This window comes from Desmodus rotundus, chromosome 6 (assembly GCF_022682495.2).
Source record: "Desmodus rotundus isolate HL8 chromosome 6, HLdesRot8A.1, whole genome shotgun sequence".
Classification (NCBI taxonomy): domain Eukaryota; kingdom Metazoa; phylum Chordata; class Mammalia; order Chiroptera; family Phyllostomidae; genus Desmodus; species Desmodus rotundus.
In genome coordinates, this window is record NC_071392.1 from 12,249,931 (window position 1) to 12,264,842 (window position 14,912).

Below are 14,912 nucleotides of genomic sequence, written 5' to 3' on the forward strand. Positions count from 1 at the left end.
TTTCTGTGTCCAAAATTCAGTGTATGCGTTTCTGTGTGGCCATAGTTGTATGTGTGCATTTCTCTGGGTGGAGGTTTTGTCTGGTGTGGGTGTGTGTACGCACACACAGCTTCCAGGTACTTTGGAAACGAAATCTTCGATTGATACATTATATTCTATGAACCTCCCTAAAAGCCTCCATAAATCCCAAGAGCAAATGCAAAATCCGCTCTTTCCTCTAACGGTGTGCTTGCAAAGGGGTATCACCCTGCCACCCATCTGGAATTTGCCACGAGCCCTGAACCTAACGCTAGGCTGGGAGGTGGGATTCAGGGCCTCTGACGCAGGCCGCCCCCACCCCGCATTCAGGCTAAGTGAGGGTCCGGCACCGCAGCGCAGAACCCTGAGAAGGGGCAAGGGCCGCAGACCCCCGCTGGAAGGCTGGGCAGGGGCGTCTGGGTGCGGGGAACGAAGAGGGGCTGGGGAAGGGGCGAGGGGCAGTGAGGATGGCGCACACCGGTGTGAACTAGGCAGGCGAGGACCAGGACTCGAGTCTCCTGCCTGGGCTGGGCCCGCTTCTTACTGCTTTTTTATAAAACCCGGCCCAACTGGGTCTGCAAAACCTGCGGCCCCAAGTCGGGGCGGCCTCCGTGGTAAGATGGCGCCGGTGTAAGAGCTGCCTCCTCTTAGAGATGGGGAAAGGGTCATAAATCCGTTGTTGTTTATGAAAATTTACAACTTTGCAATACAACTTTATGAGTTGTTCGGCCCTTCCATTGGCCGCTGTCGGTCATGTGGATGGGAACCGTGAACATGAACTTTTTTATAATTTCCCTTGCGAGAATAGAGCCGCATTCTTTTGCTCCGCTCCGTCCTGCCTGCTTCGGAGCTCTGCCTTACAGCCCGGCTCCACTGCGCTTTGTCCGGCGATGGAGAGCGAGACGAGGCCCCGGGCCGGCCGGGCCTGGCTGCTCCAGCTGGAGGTGGGGCGCGCCCAGTCCCCGGCGCCGCGGCGGCCGCTTTGCAACTCGCAACCTGGCTAATTTCCTGCGTCCTCTGGCACCAGGAAGGAGGACAATTCGTCTCCCCGGGCTGCCCAAGCGACAGCTGTCAGAGGGGCAGGAGCTTCTGGGAGCCGCCATCTGAAGGTGAGACATGTGGGGAGACAGGAGCAAAGGTGGTGAGATGGCAGCCGCGCCGGCGGGGCTGGGAGAGGGCACCGGGGTGGCTTTGAAGGGGGCATATTACCGGTCACTCACACTCACCCGTTCACGTTCGCCCTCTCATCACACGACACGACAGTCCCCCCACCTCAGACACACACGCACGCGCGCGCACACACACACACACACACACACACTCTCTCTCTCTCTCTCTCTCTCTCCCCCTTTCTCCTCTCTCTGGCTCTCAGTGGCAGCGAATGCCCGCCTTCCTTCCGGTGGCACAGCGCCCTGGCACCCGGGCAGGAGCGCTGAGGTCTCTCTCCCCTTGCCCAGCGACCTGGCCGAGCCCCAAAGGAAATGACCCTGCACCCTGCGTTCCCTGCCAGCCTTTCGGATTTGGATTTTTTTTTTTTTCCTTTTTCATTAATGACCCAACTGGTTCGATTGAATTCCCCAACGACTGGGGCTAGATCCCGACCTGGTAAGGCGGGAAGAGAGGAAGGCAAAGTGAATTTATCGACAGGCGTTTTATAGCATCAACACAGTACTTTCTATTCCCTGAGAATTGGTTTCTGGAAAGAGTGTAGAATTGGGGGTAGGAGGGGAAAGGGAGGGAAACAAACAAAAACTTACTAATTCAGCCAGAGACCTCTGCCGATTGCCTGCTTCCTTCCACGCGGTTTTCGGAGGAGAGCGATGTCAGAAGCGCGGGGAGAGGGAAGAGGCGCGCGAGTGGAATTCTGTGTTGAAGGAGAGGATGGGGTTAATTGGCTGGGTGTCGCTTGGCGGGAAGTTTCGGTGCAGAGGGCTGAGTGGTGTTCTTACGAAGGGCAGGCGCCTGCTGCTAAGGTTGAAAGGAGGACGCCAACCGAGTCTGGGCGACGGGGGGAACCCCCACCCACCCACCTCGGCGCAGCGGGCCGCAGACCGCTTCCCACCTTCGGCGAGGGGTGGAGAGGACTGTGGAGCGTTCGGGGCGGAGGCGGCAGAGGGGACCGCGGGGTTAGCTTTGCGTCGCGCGGTGGCACACAACGCGGTTTGGTCTGGGTACCTCTCGGCGGGATTTGCCCCCGGAGCTCCCTGAGACGGCGACCAGAAACCACCCGGAGGTTTTGGGCTCGAGTTCTTTATGTTTGTTTTTTTGGTTTACGTTGTTGTTTCCCCACCTTAAGATACTACCTTGGTGTGCATGAGATAATGAAGAGGTGGCAGCGGAGGTTCGAAACGCCCGCGGGCGCTGTGGGTGCGCTCGGGGCAGATAAAGCGGCGCATTTGCATTGCAGGGCCGCGGGCGGCCTGACTGCGGCTGCCGCGGGCCCATTATTTATTGCGGCCGAGCCCGGGCGGCTCGCTGCTGCCACGCTGTGGCCATCTCCGGGACCGACGCCAGCCGCAGCCCCGCGTCGTGCAGCCTGGCGCGACTGCTGCTCGGGCCCCTCTCAGATTCCCAAGCAGGCCGAGCAGAGGGGGGCGAGGGAGGACCTGAGGGGCGGTCTCCCAGGGCTGTACTGGCCGGGAACCTCCCCCGCCCTGGCCACCTGACAGGAGCTGGACGCCCGACTACACTCGGGTCCCCCCTCCCCCCCTGCACCATGGAGACTGGTTGCACAGGCCGCCTGGCACGTCATGGCTGCTTCAGTCCAAACTGCGCGTCCCAAGGCGCCCTGGGGGCGCAGGCTGGTTCGGGGAGCGCAGCGCTTTGGGATTTTGAAATCACAGAGACCACTGGTAGCCCTGAGGCCTGCAGGCCTGGCTGGCCCTGAGGACTGGCTATGGCAAGGAAGGAGGGCTTTGGCTCCAGGCGAGAGCCGGTGACAGGCACAGGCCGCACCTGTGTGCTGTGGGCTCTGGTCTGGGCTAGAGATCAGGGCGGAGGAGATGGCCTTCAAGGTCCCCCCAACACCGGCAGGTCGCCCTTCAGGCTGGCAGAGGTCGAGCAGCTCAGTGGGCAGCCCAGGGAAAGGGCGGATTGTGGGGGCCTGCTCCCCATCCTGTCCCCTTTGAAGAGAAGCTGAAAGGTAAGTGGACTTTCTGTGTGGCTTTGACCGAGGAGAGCCCTGGTGACCGTTCTCACCATCCCAGGAAAGGACCCCTCCACTGTCTGTGGCTCATATTCTTGCCTGAGTATTCTGTGTGTGTATATATATATATATTCGCTGGTTGGAGAAATAAATTTGGGTGGCTGCCAACATGATATTTACCAGCCTTGGCTAACATGTATGGATTTCAATTTAATATATTTTCCATCTTAGTGCCTATAGAAACTAGAAACATAATGTTTTTTGGCTCTCAGCTGAGAAATCAAATTATCTTGTTGGCTGGGAATATTAGTAGATTGAGAATCCAGGTCAAAATATCACAAATAATAATAACAGCAGTAAACTGCCAGCAACCCCAACACCGTGTGTGACCTGGGGGAGTGGAGAAGAAATTATAAATGTAACCATTTGTTAACATCTCCAAACGGTGTTTTTCCGTCTTATGTGATAACTTGCTTGAAATCACTGTCATCTCATGGTCTTGTTTAACAAATAACTCAACATGATTTTCTTGGAACATAGCTTTTAAAAAATAATTCCCTTGAAATGTATTGACTCTTGAGTTTTTATTTTCATCTATCAGATCCTTTCCCTGAAGAAATGCCAGGGAAATATAAAATTCTACCCTTTCCTGCCAGGCCCATTTTCATATATGCAAAGGAGAAACTTTCCCAGCTGGGCTGACTGGGGCGCAACCAGAAGGCTTCTAGGCACAGCCTCCAGGGGTGGGAACAGCCGCTTTCAAGGGTGTACCGGACGCTCTGTGCACCTAACTGGCCTCAGCCCAGTTCTTTTCCATTTTTGTTCCTTTTGAGGGGAGGTGAGGGCGGGGGTGGGGGATCGAAAAGCAAGGAAGAGATTAAGGAAACCATTTCCAGATTCCTCGGGGTCCATGGCCACCCCCACAAGTCCTGAACCCCATTTTCTGCATTTGCCAGAGTTTTACAGAGCTTATAAACACCCTCCGGAAATTCAACCAAATTATATAAATAGTCTTTCTTCAGTCTTCACAGAATTGAGGATTTTAAAGCTAATTCAAGGGGTTTTACAAGCCCCCAAAATACAGTCGTAAAGATGCCCTTGGAAAGATACCACATTTTACAGAACGAGATTGATCCCTGCGCTGTGCAAGTCAACTCTCTCCAAGGCACACCTCTCAGGCAAGAGAGAGCCCCCCAGGACAGGCTTTTCGGGTCCTGTTTGGGGAAGGCCAGGCCCAGGACTGCGGTAAAAGCAATTCAGACGATTCCTGGAGCTGCTGAGACCACTGGGCCCCGTTCTGGAGCGACTCTCCGGGGCAGGCCACTGACCAGTCCCAGGCGAGGCAGGAAAGAGGACATAGCCCAAGACGGTGCCCGGCGTGGGGCTCCCCAGACACTAAGCACATCAATTACCCGCAGACTTGGGCCCAGGCGAACTGCCCTCTATGACCGGTTGGGCCAGAGACCCTGAGGCGTCCGCACCTCTGGAACGAAGACAGATTCTCTATCTCGATCTGTCTCAGTTCTGGGAGGTCCAGGGGTTGGAGGGCGATTCCCCGGGCTCTGCACGATGGGAGCAGGTCCCGCAGCTGGGTTCAGAGCTCAGTCTCAAGGCCATTCCTCTGTAGGTCCCTCTCCTGTAGAAACCAGCGGTTTCTGGCCTATCGGTTCCTGGTTTCAAAGGCGGAACGGGGATGCACAGCTTGTGGAGGTGGAGGTGCTTTGAGGCCAGGCGGTCGCTGGCCATTGGAGCGGAGGGAGTCGGGACTCAAAGATCTGTTGTACGTGGGAGGAGGGGCTGGCGGAGTACGAGAGTACCTTTGGCCGCGTCCTGGTCGGCTCCAGGTGAGCCTTCCGCCTTCGGCGGCTGGCAGGCCTAGGCACTCGATGGGAGTGGGGAAGGAGAAAAGGAGGGGGGTGCACCCGTTCCTAAGGCGCAGGAGTGCGGAGCAAGGAGCTGGGGCCTGGTTTCTCGGAGCCCTTCTCCGGCTCCGGAACCGCACCCACGGGCAGAGGAGTGCAGGGGGAGGGGCAAACTCAGGCCCTGCCAGGAGGGCAGGACACTGAGCGCAAAGCCATCCCCGTCACCGCCCCTCTGGGCGCGGGGCTGTCAGGTTTCCTGTTTGGAGAGAAAACCCAGCAAAATCCAAGAAGGCAGAAAGGGGAGGAGGAAAGAGCGGGCCTGGTGGGGCCTGGCGGCGGCCCGGGAGCACTGCCCCAACCCCAGCCCGATCCCCACACTCCCGTCCGGGCAGTGCCCGCCGCTGGCGTTCGGAAAGGGAGACGGGCCGGCCGGCTGTGCGCGCCCATTAATCTGCCGGGCGGGCGGCGGGCGGCGGGCGGACGGGCTGGGGGCTGTTTGTAACTTTGCTGCCTCGGTCGCCGCGGTCCCCGGGGAGCGGGCTCCGGCGCTCGCTCCCATTGGCCGCCGCCGCGTCAGCTGGTGCGATTTGCTGCTGTCGCTTTTGGCGTTCGGCCATCCAGAAACAAACCAGTTCGATGACTACTAATAGTTATAGCCAGATGTACTAATACACAACAAATCACAGTCCTGCAGAGGGGCGCGCAAATGAGTTCTTATTTTGTGAATCCCACTTTCCCCGGGAGCCTGCCCAGCGGCCAGGACTCCTTCTTGGGCCAGCTGCCCCTCTACCCGGCCGGCTATGACGCGCTGAGGCCCTTCCCGGCTTCGTACGGGGCGTCGAGCCTCCCGGACAAGACGTACACCTCACCTTGTTTCTACCAACAGTCCAACTCGGTCCTGGCCTGCAACCGGGCGTCCTACGAGTACGGGGCCTCGTGCTTCTATTCTGATAAGGACCTCAGTGGCGCCTCGCCCTCGGGCAGTGGCAAGCAGAGGGGCCCCGGGGACTACCTGCACTTTCCTCCCGAAGCACAGTACAAACCCGACAGCAGCAGCGTGCCGGGCAAAACCCTCCATGACGAAGGCACCGACCGGAAGTACACGAGTCCTGTTTACCCCTGGATGCAGCGGATGAACTCCTGCGCTGGTAAGGCATTTCCCGGCAGCAGCAAGCACCCCCCCCCCCAAGAGAGTGGAGGGAGAGGGGGAAGGAGGCAAGGAAAGAGGAAGGAAGAGACATAGAAAGTCGACAGAGGAAATAGAAAGAAAGAATGAACAAAGTTTCTTTGGCTTAAAAAAAAAAAGATATTAAAAAACCCCATCCCATTCCCAATGGTGCAATCAAACCGTGGCAGAGTGAAGGCAGGACACTAGTGTCTGTGTAAGGTGACACCTTAGGGGATCATGTGTGCGTGTGCGTGTGTGTGTGTGGGGGGGTCATTGTCATGCTATGTGAGACTGGGAACAAGGGCAACCTGAAGAGAGAGCCCGGCTGGGTGGGAGGGAGTTCCTGCTCACACTGCACCCTGATGACACCCTGCTCAGATTCCCAAGCCCGATGGCCTTCTGCACCCATCACTGATAACCCCCCCTCACCTCCCATCCCCCTCTCCGTTCTGCCTTTCAGAAATTCCCATAGCTAGAGGCCCTTATTTGGCCTCTTCCAGGGTCACCCCAAAGCCTTGGAGGGCCACATCCCCAACCTCAGTATTTCTTCCCTCTCCTCCCTCCCCTCCTCCCCCTTCATTTAACTGCTCACTTGCAGCCAACTTCTGCCTCCTTCTGAGGCCCTGCTTGGGTCTCAGACGCCCAGCTTGGGGGGAACCCCAACCTATGGGCCCCTTTGGCACCAGAACAGGTAGCTCATCGTAGTCCTACGTTTCCAGGAACCACAGATGGCCCATAGCTCCATCTCTTTGCCCCGAGTTTCCAAACACTCCACAGGGAATGCTTGGAGCAGGACAGTGCCTAATGCAGATTTTAAAATTTACAGTGTTTTTGCTTTAAAACCCACTAGTTTCTAGTTTTTTTCTTTTTTTTTTTTCAAGGAAGCTCTGTGTTTCTCAGAAGGGCCATACAATTTGGGGGAATTTGCAAAGACTTAAGAAGATTTACCATTTTTAATCTCCCCAAAAGCGCTTTGAGTCCTGAGATGTCTGGCCACAGTAACATCTTCACAAAAATCCCTTTGTGGGTTTAGAGCGTCTACCCTACTCATAGGGTTCCACACCCCCATCCCCAGACATACATACACCACACTCACAAGAAACAAGACCTAGGTATCCAGAATTAAGAATGCTCATTATAGTGCTTTGCTTGTAATGGTATTCTTACAGACAAGATTTTTCAAAAACAATAACTTCCAACCCCAAGTAGTTTTAGGTGGCAAACATCTCGGTGTGAAATAATCTTCTCCCATCCAGCCGGCTTTTGGCCCAAGACGTATGGGAGAGGCTGGGGTGGAGGCGGGTGGTTTCCAGCCCAGAGGCCAGGGGAGCGGGGTGCGGGGTACGGGGTCGACTGGCTCGGCTGCCTGGATTCTGGCTCACCAGCGTCTGGCCATTTCTGCCTGCAGGTGCTGTGTACGGGAGTCACGGGCGCCGAGGCCGCCAGACCTACACGCGCTACCAGACGCTGGAGCTGGAGAAGGAGTTCCACTTCAACCGCTACCTGACCCGGCGCCGCCGCATCGAGATCGCCAACGCGCTCTGCCTCACGGAGCGCCAGATCAAGATCTGGTTCCAGAACCGCCGCATGAAGTGGAAAAAGGAAAATAAACTCATCAATTCCACACAGCCCAGCGGGGAGGAAGCTGAGGCAAAGGCGGGCGAGTAGACGCCTGGGCAGGGACCAGGCCAGTACCGCAACCTCCCTCGGCTTTGCTCCCTTGCCTTCGCCTGCTCCCCAACTTTTCTCCCCGCCTGCTACCATTCGGGGGGCTTACGCAGCTTCAGGGGAGCCCGGAGCTTTGCAAACGCCTGAGCACTTATTTCTTACGAAAGAAAACACATACACACACACAGTCAATCCCAGCGGTGGAGTGGGGCGCGCTGCACGCACAGCCCTGCTCTCCAAGGCTGCCCAAGCCCTCTCCGGATCCCGGGGTGAGCCCCAAATTCGCCCCCGGCTCTTGTGCTAGAGCCTCTGCGCGCCCCTGAGCTCGGGACGCAGGGTTGCTGGAGAGGGAAGAACCCCAGGACCGAGCCGCTTTTGGTGTCTGGGCGTTTTGACCTCGGTTTCTCGCCACCAAGTCCCGAAGGGCACCATCAAATCAACTCCGGCCACTGCAAAGAGGGGGCCTAGAGCTTGGGGCCCTGGAGCTGCGGTCGCCTCCCAGGCCGCCTCCCAGGCCGCCTCCAGCCAGGAAGAAGCTTGAGGAACAAAGGGGGCCCCGAGAGAGCCTAGTCTCTCGGCCCCGCGTGCAACCGTCCGTGGAAGAGAAGCAAGCAGCCTCAGCCGAGCCCAGTCAACCTGGGCACGGGCGGAACTTTACAGCCTAGGAGCGCCTGGGCTCCCGTAGGCTCTGGGCTCTGGATTCCGGCTCCCCGCCTCCGACAGTGCTGGCGCTGCCACCGTAGCAGCTTTCAGGACCTAAGAAGGGGGTGCGGGGTCATGGGAGCGGCAAGTATCACGGTTTCCAAGCGTGCCAGGGGCGCCTGCTACGCCGGGCCTCCAGCGGGGAAACCCTCCCATGCCTTTCGGCTATATTTGTGATTTACTTTCATCTTTCAGACCCCAGGAAAATAACTACGGAGATACTAGGCACTGCCACGAAATGCTTCCATTAACGCCGGTATTTTACTCCTGGAGGTCTAAGCAAGACCCTGATAACTCGGTCCACGATCCCCAGCCCCCAAGAAGATTCTGTGGCTGCGGGGAGCCTGGGCCCACTCGCTGGGTTCACCGAGAACCCTCCGACTTGGGGCCCGGCTGGCTCCAGGAAAAGGACCCAGTGCCGAAGATTCTCCAGGCTGGATATTTACAGCAAATCAAATAGGAAACTAATGACACGAAAACTGTATTTACTCAAAAGAAAAATCGAATCTGGTTATAAAAGTGTATGGAATTTGACCTCGCCTCGGAGAAACACTACACAAAAGATATCCTTAATAGACGCCTGTCATTTAAGAGCGGCAGGGACACCGTCCCTCATGCGCTCGCAAAAACAGAGCCGTAATTGTAGCTGCTGCTGTGGGCAGGATTTATTTCTCCAATTGGTTAAATGGCCTCCCCTCCTTCCCCGAAGGTGATATCTGTATTTTCAAATTTCAGAACTGCCGGCACGACGGGCAGAACCGGCCCCAACCTCCACACAAAAATAAGAGGGGCTGCACAGCGGGGAAATAAAGTTGTTGTAGATAAAATCCAAGTCACCATCTCCCCCCCAGTCCTCTGCATCCTCGCCGGGCACGCGATCGGCAGCTGACGGCCTCACAATTGGTACATCCTAATGGAACTGCGAGGGAAATGCAATAATTTTGCTATAATGGGCTGTAACCTCAATTCGACCCCGGCCCTTGCAGCCCCGGGTCGGAAGCGGAGCGATACATCCTGCTTCCAGCGGGTGGCGCTCGAGTCCGACTGAACGGCGGCGGCGGGCGGCGGGCACGCGCCTGGGGCGCGCGCGCCACCCCTCTCGCCTCCACCCAACTCCCCCATTAGTGCACGAGTTTACCTCTAGAGGTCATCAGGCAGGATTTACGACTGGACAACAAAAGCACGTGATTCGAAGTCGTACCCCATATTTGGGTGCCTACGTAGGAGGGAACCAAGTACATGTCCCAGTCATTTCCATAATTCATCATAAATTGTGCAAGGGTGCTATAGACGCACAAACGACCGCGAGCCACAAATCAAGCACACATATCAAAAAACAAATGAGCTCTTATTTTGTAAACTCATTTTGCGGTCGCTATCCAAATGGCCCGGACTACCAGTTGCATAATTATGGAGATCATAGTTCCGTGAGCGAGCAATTCAGGGACTCGGCGAGCATGCACTCCGGCAGGTACGGCTACGGCTACAATGGCATGGATCTCAGCGTCGGCCGCTCGGGCTCCGGCCACTTTGGCTCCGGGGAGCGCGCCCGCAGCTACGCGGCCGGCGCCAGCGCGGCGCCTGCCGAGCCCAGGTACAGCCAGCCGGCCACGTCCACGCACTCGCCTCCGCCCGACCCGCTGCCCTGCTCCGCCGTGGCCCCCTCGCCCGGCAGCGACAGCCACCACGGCGGGAAAAACTCCCTGGGCAACTCCAGCAGCGCCTCGGCCAACGCCGGCAGCACCCACATCAGCAACAGAGAGGGGGTTGGCACGGCGTCCGGAGCCGAGGAGGACGCCCCCGCCAGCAGCGAGCAGGCGAGCGCGCAGAGCGAGCCGAGCCCGGCGCCGCCTGCCCAACCCCAGATCTACCCTTGGATGCGCAAGCTACACATAAGTCATGGTAAAGCCAGCCTTTTTCTAAACCCACGCGGCAGCGGCGGCGCGGCTCTCGGTCCTCTTCTCTCCTTTAACGCCCTCTCCCCGTCTCCCTCCTGGTCTCGCCTCTCCCAGCCCTGTGGAGCCTCTCTCCGCTGGTTTCCTTCCCTGCCTTCCTCCACCCTCCTTCCGTTCTTTGCAGAGCCCTGGCTTGCAAGTGTGTGGGGGAAAGGGCCAATGGGTAGGCAAGTTTAGACGGTGAAAGGGGGAAAAGGATAAAACCCTTGTCGAACCCCAGCGCCTCGGAACGCGCTCCTGGGTCAGACCAGCCAAGCAGGGCGCAGAGAGGTAGAGGATGGCAGTAGGGGCTGTGAATCGGGCTTGTCAGGACGGATAATTTATGAGGAGGGCTACGCTGGGGAAACAGCGTTACTAATTAGAGTCCCCGAAAAAGGGCTTGGGGGGTGGGGGTGGAATAATCCAGGCGAGAGCCGGCGGGATTCTGGAGTTTGGGGGCAGGAGGAAGAGCAGGAAAGGAAAGGGAAGAAAAAGAAAGCAGGCGCCCCAAGCGTGCAGGCTGGAACAGGCGACGGCTCTTGGGGCTGGAACTTTAAGGGAGGGTAACCTGGAGGCCGCTTGGGCGCTCAGAAAAGGGCCTTGCTTTCGTGGCTTTCTGAGTGGTGGGCAGCCTGGAAGGGCTGTGCCCCCGCCTCGGGGCGCCAGGGGCAGGTCCAGAGGGCTGGAGAGGGCCGGGGGAAAGCTGGGCGATCCTCCGGGTCGCGTCTCCAGCCTCGGATGGGCCGATTGTTCCCAGAGTCCAAATTGTATTGTTTTCTCTGTAGAAAGGAAGAGGGAAGGAAATTCGGGAGGGCTGGGCGGTCGAGGAGGAAAGACTTGTTGAGCTTTTCTCCCCAGTACCTTGCTCAGGACCCTGACTCGTCCAGCTGGCCGACTTTGGTGGCCAGGAGCTCAGGAGTTGGTGGCTAAACCGCTGACTTTTCTGTTGCAGACAACATAGGCGGCCCGGAAGGCAAAAGGGCCCGGACGGCCTACACGCGCTACCAGACCTTGGAGCTGGAGAAGGAGTTCCACTTCAACCGCTACCTGACCCGCCGAAGAAGGATTGAAATAGCACATGCTCTTTGCCTCTCCGAGAGACAAATTAAAATCTGGTTCCAAAACCGGAGAATGAAGTGGAAAAAAGATAATAAGCTGAAAAGCATGAGCATGGCGGCGGCGGGAGGGGCCTTCCGCCCCTGAGTATTTGAGCGTTTAAAGTACTGAGCAGTATTAGCGGATCCTGCGTAGTGTCAGTACTAAGGTGACTTTCTGAAACTCCCTTGTGTTCCTTCTGTGAAGAAGCCCTGTTCTCGTTGCCCTGATTCATCTTTTAATCATGAGCCTGTTTATTGCCATTATAGCGCCTGTATAAGTAGATCTGCTTTCTGTTCATCTCTTTGTCCTGAATGGCTTTGTCTTGAAAAAAAAAATAGATGTTTTAACTTATTTATATGAAGCAAGCTGTGTTACTTGAAGTAACTATAACAGAAAAGAAAAGATAAAAAAACACACAAAAAAGTCCCCCTTCGACCCCGTTTAGTGCCAATGTTGTGTGTTGCACTCCAGTTGTTTAACTGTGCATGTGAGTGGAAGTGTTCCTGTCTCAATAGCTCCAAGCTGTTAAAGATATTTTTATTCAAACTACCTATATTCCTTGTGTAATTAATGCTGTTGTAGAGGTGACTTGATGAGACACAACTTAACTTGTTTGACGTGTAGTGACTAGTGACTCTGTGACGAAAACTGTGACTCTGAGCGGTGTGTCCCTGCGTGCCTTTGTAGGACCCTTTGCACGAACTCTGGAAGTGGCTCTTATAAGCGCAGCTTCAGTGATGTATGTTTTTGTGAACAAAGTTACAAATATTGTCCAAGTCTGGCTGTTTAAGCAAACTGTGATCAGCTTTTTTTTTTTTTTTTTTGTATTTGTTTTTAAGGAAAAATACTGACTGGAAACAAAAAAAATAAACTTTCTATTGTAAGTTCTCTTGGTCTGGTTTGTGCCAAATAGTGAGCGGCTCTTTTTGCTCTTCCTTATGTCTGTCCAGTCCTGGAAGCGGTGAGTCTGAGACTACCTGAGCAGCCTGACTACGCAAGGACACCTCAGACCCACGCCCTGACCCGCAGTCTCCCTAACTCTGACCTTTCAGAAAGTTCAGGGCAGAAGGCGGAAAGGCTGTAGGTGCTTCCAAAGCTTGAATCCAACCTGCCCATCTCTGAGGAAACCAAGTTGAACTTGCTGGGTGAAAAGAGGAAGAGAGAGAAGGGAAGGAAAATCCCAGGGCTTTGTTAGCAGCCCACAGGGCCCACACAGAGGCTGCCTGCTTGCTAAGGCCATCCTGGGCCTCCACTCTCTCTGTCAAGAGGCTGCTATGTCCAGCTGTGGCCCCCAAACCCTCTGCCCTTAACCCACCCAGGCACCCCTTCCCAGTCCTCACCCTGAACCCAGTTGGCTTCTTTTGCTACGATTAATTTGCTACAAATGGAAGGTACTTACCCCATCCTAGCTCGATTGAGAAACTCCTCAGAGCAGCTAAAGCGCAACTAGAGATTTGCACATTTACCGACTGCTTACACTGATGCCGTCTTTCCTTTTAAAAGTTATAAAACAGTAAACTTTATAAGCCCCAGTTCCGGCTATATGACATTTGGGTGCCAAATGAATAGGGTTTTGTCTATGAATTAGATCGTAAAATCATCCATAGCACAGACAGATCGGCTCACTGGCTATAAAACGTCACGTGGGGCCATTAAAGTAAGTTTTATGGTTTTGGGGAGTTGACATCCAACATTATATACCACATAACATATAATCTCACTGACGCTGGACTCCATTTGACTCTTTTGCAGGCTACGTGTGCCGCTTGGCCATTCAAATTGTCAATTTTAGGTGCAGAAGTGTCCAAACCACAAGTTCTCAAAACTCTCTGAAAAATGGCTCCCTCCGAGTTAAGGTAAGCTCGCCCCCTGAGCGCTTTCCAGTTTATTTGGACTCTAAAAACTTTCTGCCCGGGTCTTTCTCTCTCTCTTTCTCTGTCTGGTTCAGTAACTCTGAGGTTGCCTCTAAATTCAAAAGCGGGGCGCAGACTCTCCCTCTGCCCCCCCGGGAGCGCCAGGGGCCTGCCCTGCGGAGTCGCCGCTGCGCCCAGCGCCCGCGGCCGCGCCGCGTCCCCAGGCCCAACTTTAATTGCTGCACCACCGCGGCTGTTAATGACTTCCGCTGCTTTCGCCGGCGTGCAAAAAAGATGATTTTTGTGTGCGAATGGGCCTGCGTGGGGCGGCTTGGCAGGGCTGCCCCCCATTCCGGGCTGGCGGGCCTCGGCTCTTCGGGGGTCTCGGAGCCCTGGGGTGGGGGCTGGGAGACAGTGGGGCGCGGGCTGCGGGCGCGGAGGGCCGCGCGGAGCTTGGGAGTGTGAAAGAGAGGCCCGGGCTGGGCCGCGGCGGGCTCTGGCGGGATTCCTTGTGGGGCGGTGGCAATATGTCTTCGCAGGCCTGGCTCATTTGGCAGCACTGAATTGAGGCAGCTGCCTTCGGGGCCGGGTTTCAGGCTGGCTCGCGAGAGCCGGAGGGTGGCAGAGGTCGGCGAGGCGCGGGCCGCACCTCCAGGCTGGGCCCCTGGGTTGCCAGGCCGAGCCCCAGACTCCGGGAGCCGCGGGAACCCCACCTGCGGGGAGGGCTGTCCGCCCCCTCCCTTGCGCCCGGGACCAGGCCCTGAACCTTGCTGGCCTGCACGTTCTTTTTAGTTCGGTGGGACTGTTCTCACCCGCCTGTGAGTCTGAAGCAATAAACTTTATGGCCGGATTTAACTTTAGTCTTTGAATCCCCAGGCTAAATGAAAGGAGTTAAAGCGCCTTCTTTTCTTCCGCCTTGCCTTTCTTCTCACTCTCTTCTTTCCTTTTCCTCTCCTCTTTTGTAGAGTTAGAGCATCTATGCACAGGACCCTCAAAAGGCAACTTAGGCGTCCCCCAAGGTAACACTAAAGATTAGAGAAATTTACTCCCCCTCAACATACAGGAGGAATTCCTCCAAACTGTGCCCTAAAGTTTGGGGGGAAATCGAGGTGTCTTCAATACCCAACTTAAAAGTCCCCAGAGCCATTAGATTGTTTTCCCTGACACGTCATAAAGGGTAGTTGAGGGAAGAAATTGGTCGTTTGTCAGTAGGAGATTTCCGCCTTTCTTTTGTTAGCTGCTCCTTCTGTTTGATCCCAGGAAATTTACATAATCTATGATTTCCAAAACAGTCCTCAATATTGCACCAACGGGTGAAGTAAGGTAAAATAAATTTTTCCTGGGTACAATTCCAGCTTGGCCTCAGCCACCCCCTCTGGCCCCAACCCCCACATTCTTCTATGGCAAAGGGGTGACTGGGAACCCTGTGGCCTATCCTGGGTTATTTCTCTGGATGCGTACCCA

General features: G+C 55.9%; 2 protein-coding genes and 1 long non-coding RNA gene across 6 annotated transcripts; 2 read left to right on the plus strand and 1 right to left on the minus strand.

The window, feature by feature from the left end:
* Positions 1–559: 559 nt before the first annotated feature.
* Positions 560–3,160, minus strand: LOC128781201 (uncharacterized). Its single transcript, XR_008427103.1, has 3 exons — positions 2,322–3,160; positions 1,776–1,882; positions 560–1,121 (listed from the first exon to the last, which is right to left on the minus strand). It is a non-coding gene; the product is annotated as an uncharacterized lncRNA (long non-coding RNA).
* Positions 3,161–3,179: 19 nt separating this feature from the next.
* Positions 3,180–11,580, plus strand: HOXA6 (homeobox A6). 3 transcript variants are annotated; one of them, XM_045197356.2, is made up of 3 exons: positions 3,180–4,943; positions 5,912–6,173; positions 7,602–9,643. In XM_045197356.2, the coding sequence occupies exons 1-3, from the start codon at positions 4,857–4,859 to the stop codon at positions 7,859–7,861; spliced, it is 609 nt and encodes a 202-aa protein (XP_045053291.1). In that variant the 5' UTR covers positions 3,180–4,856; the 3' UTR covers positions 7,862–9,643. The 3 variants fall into 3 exon arrangements, with proteins under 3 accessions (XP_045053291.1, XP_053782607.1, XP_024418765.1); XM_053926632.1 differs by lacking the exon at positions 3,180–4,943 and adding an exon at positions 11,450–11,580 and having other exon boundaries at positions 4,956–6,173; positions 7,602–7,880; XM_024562997.3 differs by lacking the exon at positions 3,180–4,943 and having other exon boundaries at positions 4,956–6,173.
* Positions 9,786–13,416, plus strand: HOXA5 (homeobox A5). 2 transcript variants are annotated; one of them, XR_011651306.1, is made up of 3 exons: positions 9,786–10,465; positions 11,450–11,761; positions 13,348–13,416. XR_011651306.1 is itself a non-coding variant. In XM_071221646.1 (2 exons), exons 1-2 carry the CDS (start codon positions 9,904–9,906, stop codon positions 11,698–11,700), a joined length of 813 nt encoding a protein of 270 aa, XP_071077747.1. In that variant the 5' UTR covers positions 9,786–9,903; the 3' UTR covers positions 11,701–11,987. The 2 variants fall into 2 exon arrangements, 1 of the variants encoding a protein (XP_071077747.1); XM_071221646.1 differs by lacking the exon at positions 13,348–13,416 and having other exon boundaries at positions 11,450–11,987.
* Positions 13,417–14,912: the final 1,496 nt, after the last annotated feature.

Excerpts from the sequence above, each read along its gene's own strand:
- HOXA5 (XM_071221646.1), top strand. The coding sequence starts at position 9,904 with ATGAGCTCTTATTTTGTAAACTCATTTTGCGGTCGCTATCCAAATGGC. Across the intron at positions 10,466-11,449 it reads CAAGCTACACATAAGTCATG|ACAACATAGGCGGCCCGGAA; the intron begins GTAAAGCCAGCC and ends TTTCTGTTGCAG.
- HOXA6 (XM_053926632.1), top strand. The coding sequence starts at position 5,732 with ATGAGTTCTTATTTTGTGAATCCCACTTTCCCCGGGAGCCTGCCCAGC. Across the intron at positions 6,174-7,601 it reads GCGGATGAACTCCTGCGCTG|GTGCTGTGTACGGGAGTCAC; the intron begins GTAAGGCATTTC and ends TTCTGCCTGCAG.